Genomic DNA, 8,293 nt, shown 5'->3' with positions numbered 1-8,293 from the left:
CCCCAACACCATCATCCCCCGGCCCCGCACCTCCTGGCTGCTGTCCTCCTCCTCGGGCAGCACCTCCACCTCACAAATCAACACCGGCCGCTCCTTCACCACCTGAACAACCGCGAGCGCCCCCATCACATCCGTCAACCATCGGTCGTCAATAATTAGTCATCAGTGCCAGGGAGCAGTGACCAGAACACAGCCATGACGGGACTGCACTGCACCAGCCCGTCCCGCAAAAGCCGCCGGGCAGGCAAGCGGGCACCCCCATCTGTGGGTGAAGAAAGGAGACTGCCATACACGTGGGGTGGTGCGGCCCGCCACCGCCAGGCCCCGCACCTTGGTGACCCTGAAGCGCTCGCTGCCCTTGTTGACTACGAGAATGCGGCCGTCCGCCTCGAAAGAGTGCGCCTGGATCTGCAGCAGCGTGCCCACCCTACCGAGGCCGGGGAGTGGGGCGGGGGAGGAGCTGTGGGTTGCGGGCGGCTGCCGCCACGACGAGCGCTCCTTGGGTCAGCATCAGCACTGCAGATTGGAGCAGGTTGCCACGCAGCAACCAGCGCGGGCACTGCTTTGGGGTAGAGCGACCTGAGGGCGTGCTACCCTCGCACGGTGCGCCTGCACGGCCCCACCCGCCTGATGCGCCCGCGCATCAGCCACCCGGCGGGGCCCCAAGCCGGCCCCCAGCCGCCGCCCGGCTCACGTGGCCATCTTGCCGCTGTTGCCGTCTACGTAGCACATGCCAAACTGCTTCGTGCCGGCGTAGGGCGACTCTTTCTGGACCAGGCCCTCCTCTATATCGGGCATGCCGTCCATCAGGGTATTGAACAGCACGCGGTACCTGCGGCATGGGCGCGTGGCGCCACACGGGCACCACGCACAAGGGGCAGCCGTGATGGGCGGGGACCGAGGCAGGGCACACAGCAAACATGGGGCGTCGGCCTGCTGTGAGAACGCGTTGACGGTCCACAGCAGCAGCCGCTGCTGCTGCTGGTGGTGGTGGTGCTGCTGCTGTGGCGGTTGCGGTGGCTAATGCCGATGCTGTTGCTGCCTCTGCCGCTGGTGCCGGTGCGAGAGCTGCTCCTGATATAGGACCAACCCCCTGCAGCTTGCCTCGTCAGCTCACCTAGGCTCAAAAATCATGAGAGGCACGGTCGCATGCGGCAGCGCCACCACGCCAAGAGGGAAGATTGGGATCTCCCTGCGAGTAGCACCCGCAGCGCGCACCGCCACAAGCCGAGCCCGCCTAGGCCGCGCCGCTATGCCCGCAGTCCGGGTGGCGGGCTGCCGTGCATGCATGCCGGCGGCTTGCATGGTGGGCCGCCGTGTGAAGGAGGTGGCCACCTGCGGGCGAACTTGATGGCGGGCGTGGCGCAGCTGCATGTTAAGGGCGGCGCCAACAGCGGTGCGAGGCGCTCCGCTGTGGTGGTAGTTCCGCTCCGCTGCTTTGAGCGGCTGCAGGCAGTGCCTTCGCGGGGACCTGAGAGGTCTATAACATGCTTCTGAACCCAATGGGCGCTATGGCAGCGGTTCCCTGCCACCTGAGCCCCCGCTGTTCCTCCTCCACTCGTTGCGCACCTGCCTAAAAGCCTGACACTGTCCAGTACACTGCAAAAAGCCTGATGATAGCGTAGGATAGTTCGTGGCGCTGTTGTCTTCGTCCTAAAGATCGCCGGTCGTAACCGTGGTGACTGGGCTGTGTAGCTGCCACAAAATCCATCACAGCCGTGTTCCTCCGGCGTATCTCATGTAAAATTAACTCATACTCGCCTCCGAGCTCTTGGCTGCCATGGGTTGCTCCCCCAGCGATCCTCACACTGCTGCAATCATATTGCATCCCTCCGTCCCCACATGTGTCCATGGCGCTGCACGGCACGACGAACAGCAGGAGGCGGGAGCGGCATGTGGTTGGCCGTCCATGCTTGCATGCTCAGGGGTAGATAAACAACCATGTGGGGCACCTTCTTGCTGTCAACCAGGATCTTGACCAGGATGGTGCCGCATCACGTGCGCACTGCCGAGGCTTGCAATGCTCGCCATGTCGCCAACGTTCCCGGCAACCCCTGAGGAACGCTGGATAGTGAGAATCGAGCCCTGTACTCGCGCAACAATATATCAACTTGACCGGACAGCCCCGCTGCTGTCAGCTGTCAAGCGTAATCACCGCTGTGCAGCACATGACGACACCCGCCCGCAGGGGGGGGGGGCACGCACGCTTTCCTGCGGGACGGGTGGAATGCCAGTCCCGCCGCGTTGTCTGAAGGAACACGCTTGCGATAACTTGGAATGGGCATCGATGGTGCATTTATTGCCATCAAGGCGGGGAGGGGACGCACCATGCAAATCTCCTGTGCGTCCTTGCTTGCAAATAACAATTGCGCGTGCAACGATTATGTGAAAGACCTTGCAGGTTCCGCTAACTAGGCGAAGCATCCTCGCCAGCTGCAAGCAGGAGAGCTTGCAGCAACGAGGGGCTGTAACCTCCGTTGTAGCACGCATGCAGTGATGAGGGTCGATTACCTTGGGGCGCCTGGAGTGGTCACCACCGCACAGCTGCACACAGCAGATGTGGCAAGCAGCAGTGTGCTCAAAGCAAGTGGGGTATCCCAACCTGTATCCGCTCCACCGGTACCCCTCGATACATTGAATCACCTGCGCGGTAAGCAGCGCGTCAGTCGGTGCACGACCAAGTGTCGCAGGTACTAGGCGCAAACTTGCAGTACTAGGCGCGAACTTGCATAGCAGATGTGCAAAGTGCGTGTAGCACTGTGCGAAGCGCGTGTAGCACTATTGCCTGTATGGGGGTCTCAGGGGGGAGCCGTTCCCCCGAAAAGGGGCAAAAACATCGCGGTCTGCCAGCAAACCAAAGGGGCAGTGCGAGGCAAAGGTGCGGTCAGCGTGGCAGGGCGTAGCAGCCCTCAGGCGCGTGACCAGCAATGCATGCGCAACCAACGGGCCGACTTGCCGGCCACCTGATGCTGTGCGTCAGCAGCTCAGCGCAGGGCTGGGGCCGGCGAGGGTGACCGCAGCGATGCAGGCCGGGCACAGAGTTCTCGCCGAATTGCAAGAACCCTACCGAAAATCTCGTGAAGGTACATGGGCTAGAATTGATTTCAAGGGCATTACGTCCATATTTTCACACAACGACATACAACCCACGCACAACGCACACCCGCGCAATCATGCAGCACGCACGGGTCCAAGCTAGAATACGGAGGTTGCGGACAGATAAATGGGTTACGCATCATACGCGGAGGTTGCCGGTGCGCGCAGACGTTGAGGTTGGGCGGCGGCGCCGCTGCCACGCCGCATCATCTCCGACAGGAAGGCGCGTCGCCGCTGCAGCGCGAGAGGCGCATCCAGCAGCTGGCACAAGCTCTCAAGTGCCCATACAGACTGACAGCAGACACCCTGCTGGCGGCAACAGCAGCAGCAGCAGCAGTAGCAGCAGCGGAAGAGGGCACGCGCCCGAGGCGCCAGCTGCGGAGGAGGAGCGTGCCCTGAGGGAGATGCTGCGCGCCAACGCGGACGCGTCCGGGCATCAGATCTTTGCTGCGGAGGAGGACATCATACTGCGGGAGCTGGAGGTGCGCCGACATGCGCCGCTGTCGCCCGTGGCCTGCGCGCACGTCATGCACTCACTGCAGCCGACGACACGCTGACGTGGCACGGCCCGTCACCTGCACGGCCGGTCAGCTCGCCCCGACCGCCTTTCAACTCCCTTCGATCAGCGCTTCCGCTGCAAGAGGTCTGCATGACTATGCTGCTGCTGATCTCCCCTTCCGCCATGCGTCCACCCATCCATGCTGACTGCAGATCACGGACCTGTTCCTCCACAACACCGGCGCGCTCCCCGAGCCGCTCGCCGCCGGCGGCGCCCGCGCGCTCGCCGCGGCCACGCTGCAGCTGACCAACGTCCTCGCGGCCGGGTCCCCCTTCAGGACGCTCCAGATTCTGAAGCGTCACCCGGGCCTGCTGCGGCTGACGCCCAGGGACATTGGGGCGCGCGTCCTGGCTCTGAAGCTGCTGCTGCCCTCCTGCAACGTGGGGGACCTGCTGTACCAGAAGCCGGCCCTGCTGCTCATGGACGACCTCTGCAAACAGGCGAGCGGCGGGCAGGCGCCAAACGCTGGCAGCCGCTCGCGGCCACGCGGCGGGCGCATGGGCAGGGACGCGTGCGGTGGGCTCGGCCGTGCGAGGCAGGGTGTTGTGGCGCTGGCTGCGCGGCGGCGCCGCGAGTCTTCGCTGGCACCCGCGCTGCCCTGAACCGCCGCATGGGCTTGCAGCTGGCTCCTTTGCGGGGGATACCCCCCGCCTCTTCATGCGCTTAGCACAACCGGCAGGCTGCGCCGGCGTGGCGGCGGGCCGCGCCCGGCTCGATGGCCCTGGTGCGGCTGTTGAGTTTGGCTGCGCGCTGGCCAGCAAGCAGCACAAACCGGCCTGCATGCGCAGAATTCAAGCACCATCATCATCACCACCATTGACGGAGCTTTGAATATCTGCTGTACATCGCACCGGTGGGTCCCTGGCCCTCCCCCCCAAGGTGGAAGCTGCCAAGAAGCAGATGCGGGCGCTCATGCCGGGCACCCACTGGGAGGCGAAGCTGGGAGAAGGCGGCACAGCTTTTATGAGCTTCTGCAGCCTGCTTGGGAGCAGCAGCAGCGGCCGCGGCGGCGGCGGCGGAGGAGGCGGTGGCGGTGGTGGCGGTGGTGGCGGGGATGGCGCAAATTGAGGGCGTGCTGTTTCTACAGGATTATGAAGCGGAATTCTTTAGTAATTTTCCAGACCTGGGCATGCATCAAGCAGGTTTGGACTGTGGTGCGCACCAACGGTTGCGGCGGCGGCGGCACCGTGCTTGTCATCTGTTCTGCCGCGAACCATTGATATTTGACTTGCAGGACGCACCTGCTCAATTCCCTGAAATTACAAGCACTCACGCAGCGGGCAGCCACCCCAACACTGTCCAAATGTAACAAATCATACTTGTAGCGGTTGCTGTATTAGTTCCGATGTGCGTGCCCGCGATGGGCCACGGAAACGGTCCAGCAGTCCCCAGGATGTTGACAGGACGGCCCCAAGCAGGCGCCGGCCAACTGGACGCGCCTGGTTTTGAGTGTGTGCAATCACGCGCAATCATTCCAATGTGCCCAGATGCACACACTTAGGCATGGTCCCCTGGGGTCCAGCCTGGGGGCCACACCATGACAGCGCCTCCGCCATGTGGCAGGCAGCGGCACTCGGGCTAGTTGTAGCCCTGGACGTGCCGTTAACCATTTCAAAGTCGCTGATCACTTTTTTTTCTGACATGCTGCCCGCCTCCGCATATTGACACCCGCGTGTCCAACCAGGCGAAGGGCTTGCGGGCTCACCAGGCGTGCGCACAATACTGGCTTCGTGGACAGCACGTCGAAATGCGCCGCCACAGCACCGTGGTCAATGCGGCCTTGCGCTCGGGGCACCTGTTTGGGCCAGCGCCGCTGCCGTTTCCACCGGCGCGCCGCCGCACCGTTCTCTCCTCACCGCCGTTCGCCACGCGCGTGACCGAGCTGGAGACGCGCCTGTACCCACTGGAGGAGCTGCAGCGCCCGCGGCCGCCGCCCGAGCAGGAGGACGAGCGGCCGCACAAGCGCCGCCACTGTGGGCCCGAGCCTGAGGCTGCGGCGTCGGGCGCTGCAGCGATGGCCCTTGGCGCCGTCGTCGGCGCCGCTGCTGCCGTGGCGGCCTCCGAGGTAGCTCTGCCGGAGCCGCTCGCCGCCGCTGCAGCGCCCGTCCCTGCGACTGCAGAGCAGCTGGTGTCTGAGGAGCTCCTAGGTGCAGAGCTGCGGCGCTCGGCCGTGGCAACCATTGAGGCGATGACCGTGGACTCAACAGTGGTTTTGCAACAGCAGCAGCAGCAGCCGCTGCTGCAGGTGGACCCCCAACTCTTAGCTGAGCCGCAGCAGCAGCAGCTCGCGCCCGCCTTCGACCTCCTCGGGCGCCGCGGCGGCCGCGCCTCCGCAGCAGTCATTGAGCGCGAGGAGCAGCAGCAGGAGCAGCAGCAGCAGCAGCAGGAGCAGCAGGACGACGACTGGCTGCAGCGCACGCGCCTGCTGGTCGGGGACACCGGCCTGGCCAAGCTGGCGGCGACCAACGTTTTGCTCGTGGGCCTGGGCGGCGTCGGATCCTATGCGGCTGAGCAGCTCGTCAGGGCGGGCGTCGGATCGATCACCATCGTGGACGGTGGGCGGGGGGCGGCGGCGCCGCCGGTGTGCGGGACTCGCGCCTTGCAGAGGGCGCGCTCTGGCGGCCGGGCTGCAGGGGCGACGCGCCGGCCGCGGGCGTCCGGCGGGAGCGGCAGTTTGCAGGGCAGCCGGCGGCGGTGGTCGACTGGGCTGTATGGCCCTTGTCACCGCCCAAGGGTGGTGTGCCACGACGCGGCCCTCTAGGCCGGGCCCAATATCATTAACTTTCAAACCATTTGCACACTCCGCACCCAAGCACCCGGCCCTCCTACCGCCGGCACATTGTGACCACTCTCAACACCCCGTCCCCGCGGGCCGCGCCCCGACGCCCGCGCCGCAGGGGACTGCGTCGACACCACCAACCGCAACCGCCAGCTGCCCGCGCTGGCATCGACGGTGGGGCGCCCTAAGGCGGAGGTATCTGCTGCGCGGCTGCTGGATATCAACCCGCGCCTGAAACTGACGACTCTGCAGGCGCGTGGGTCAGCCGCGGGCCCTTATGTTGTTGGGTTTAGGGTTGGGGCGGTCTGTTATCGCGCCACAGTCCATGGCGCCACAATCCAGGGCTGCATGCGCCATGCGCTGACTCTGAAACGCGCGGAATCAGGGTCAGGGTTCAGCCTGTTGGGACGTGCGTGTGCCGCGTGCATAGCGGGCTGCCGCAATCACGGGCCCGGCTTGATGCGCTACAATAAAAGGGCGGCGGCTTGATGCGTGTGCGCAGTGGGCCCTCATAATCTGGCTCTGCCGCTGTCATCTTACGTTTGTTGAGGGTGTCCCAGCCCTACCTGTTTAGAGCCAACCCGTGACCCCCATGTGCCCATTCGAATCACTCGGTCACGCACACCTGCTGACGCTCTCAGAGCTGTGCTCGATCATCACACTCATCCGCTCCACAAACTCGCACTTCGCCGCACCCGCTTACTCTTCTGGCCTGGTTGGGCTGTTGCCCCTCAGGGAACCCAGGGTTTTTGCCCCTCACAGCTGGAAACGCATGATGTAATGTACTCAACAAATGGATTGACTCCGTACCACCAACCCTCGCGCCTCCCCAGGAGTTCATCACCCCAGAGACCGCGCGCGCCCTGGTGTCACGCCAGCGCTACGACTTTGTGGTCGACTGCATCGACTCCATCGCGCCGAAGCAGAACCTCCTGCTCGCAGCAGTGGAGGTGCGCGCGCGGCAGCGGCGGGCAGGTTTGCGTTTGCAGTGGCGCAGCAGTGCAGTGCCTTTTCATTAAGCATCATCCAAACAAGCGCGTGGTCCGCAAACAACGCTGTGCTCATCCACCCCACCGGCCCTAAAACGCACAGCCCCGATTGCTTGCGGACAACAACGTGTGGCAGCTTCTGAAACCCTCGCCATCAAGCCCCATCACGTCCCTCCCTCACCAACAACTGCCTCGCACTGCCCCGGCGCTACACCACCCCAACCCCCCCTTATCCAGGCTGGAGTCAAGGTGGTCAGCAGCATGGGGGCTGGCGGCCGCATGGACCCTTCCCGCGTGAAGACCGCCGACCTGCAGGACACTTTTGGGGACCCCTTCGCCGCAAACATTCGCAGGTGCGAGGGTGCCGTTGCATGTGTGCAGGCGATGCGTGAATGTGTACGTGAGTGTGTGCGCGCGTGAACGGTGCGGGGGCTTCCAACACTCACGCGCACACATGCGTGCGTGCGCCCCCCCCCCCACACACACTCGTGCGCACGCACACACACACACACACACACACACACACACACACACACACACACGCACACACTCTCTTCTGCAGGGGCCTCCGCAAGCAGGGTGTGGGGCGCGGCATCGTGGCCGTGTTCAGTGACGAGCCCGTCAAGAAGGCCAGCCTGGGCCTGACGGATCAGCAGTACAAGAGGAGCTACTACGGGTGAGGGGTGGCTGTACTGCTAGCCAGTTTCTTGTCGGCCCCATTCCTTGGTCTGAAGACTGCCACACCGACAAGCGGACCCGGTGGGGCGGACGGGCGGGGCCCACTTCGGGTCCATCGGCCTAAATGGGTCCAACTGGCTATCTTGACGTGCGCGCGCTGCCATACCTGTGACCATGTGCAAGGGCGGCGAG

At 64.5% G+C, this 8,293-nt stretch overlaps 3 protein-coding genes across 3 annotated transcripts in view; 2 read left to right on the top strand and 1 right to left on the bottom strand.

The window, feature by feature from the left end:
• MNEG_9252 (hypothetical protein) overlaps positions 1-1,134 on the bottom strand; it is a gene marked incomplete at both ends in the record, with an annotated part of 2,824 nt that extends 1,690 nt beyond the window's left edge. Inside the window, 4 exons of the mRNA XM_014042278.1 lie at positions 31-102; positions 331-427; positions 695-832; positions 1,118-1,134. Of these exons, the coding sequence (XP_013897732.1) occupies positions 31-102; positions 331-427; positions 695-832; positions 1,118-1,134 (324 nt within the window). The remainder of the gene's footprint in view (positions 1-30; positions 103-330; positions 428-694; positions 833-1,117) is intronic.
• Positions 1,135-3,500: 2,366 nt separating this feature from the next.
• Positions 3,501-4,257, top strand: MNEG_9251 (hypothetical protein; the record flags this gene model as incomplete). The annotated part of the gene is made up of 2 exons (XM_014042277.1): positions 3,501-3,578; positions 3,808-4,257. The coding sequence occupies 2 exons, from the start codon at positions 3,501-3,503 to the stop codon at positions 4,255-4,257; spliced, it is 528 nt and encodes a 175-aa protein (XP_013897731.1).
• A 1,145-nt stretch (positions 4,258-5,402) lies between these two features.
• MNEG_9250 (Uncharacterized protein) lies at positions 5,403-8,103 on the top strand (the record flags this gene model as incomplete). Its single annotated transcript, XM_014042276.1, has 6 exons — positions 5,403-6,210; positions 6,261-6,392; positions 6,553-6,608; positions 7,268-7,384; positions 7,661-7,776; positions 7,986-8,103. The coding sequence occupies 6 exons, from the start codon at positions 5,403-5,405 to the stop codon at positions 8,101-8,103; spliced, it is 1,347 nt and encodes a 448-aa protein (XP_013897730.1).
• Between the last annotated feature and the right edge of the window lie 190 nt (positions 8,104-8,293).

This window comes from Monoraphidium neglectum (assembly GCF_000611645.1).
Source record: "Monoraphidium neglectum strain SAG 48.87 unplaced genomic scaffold scaffold01871, whole genome shotgun sequence".
Taxonomy (NCBI): domain Eukaryota; kingdom Viridiplantae; phylum Chlorophyta; class Chlorophyceae; order Sphaeropleales; family Selenastraceae; genus Monoraphidium; species Monoraphidium neglectum.
The sequence above is the reverse complement of the archived record's forward strand: the minus strand, read 5'-3'. Positions and strand labels throughout refer to the sequence as shown.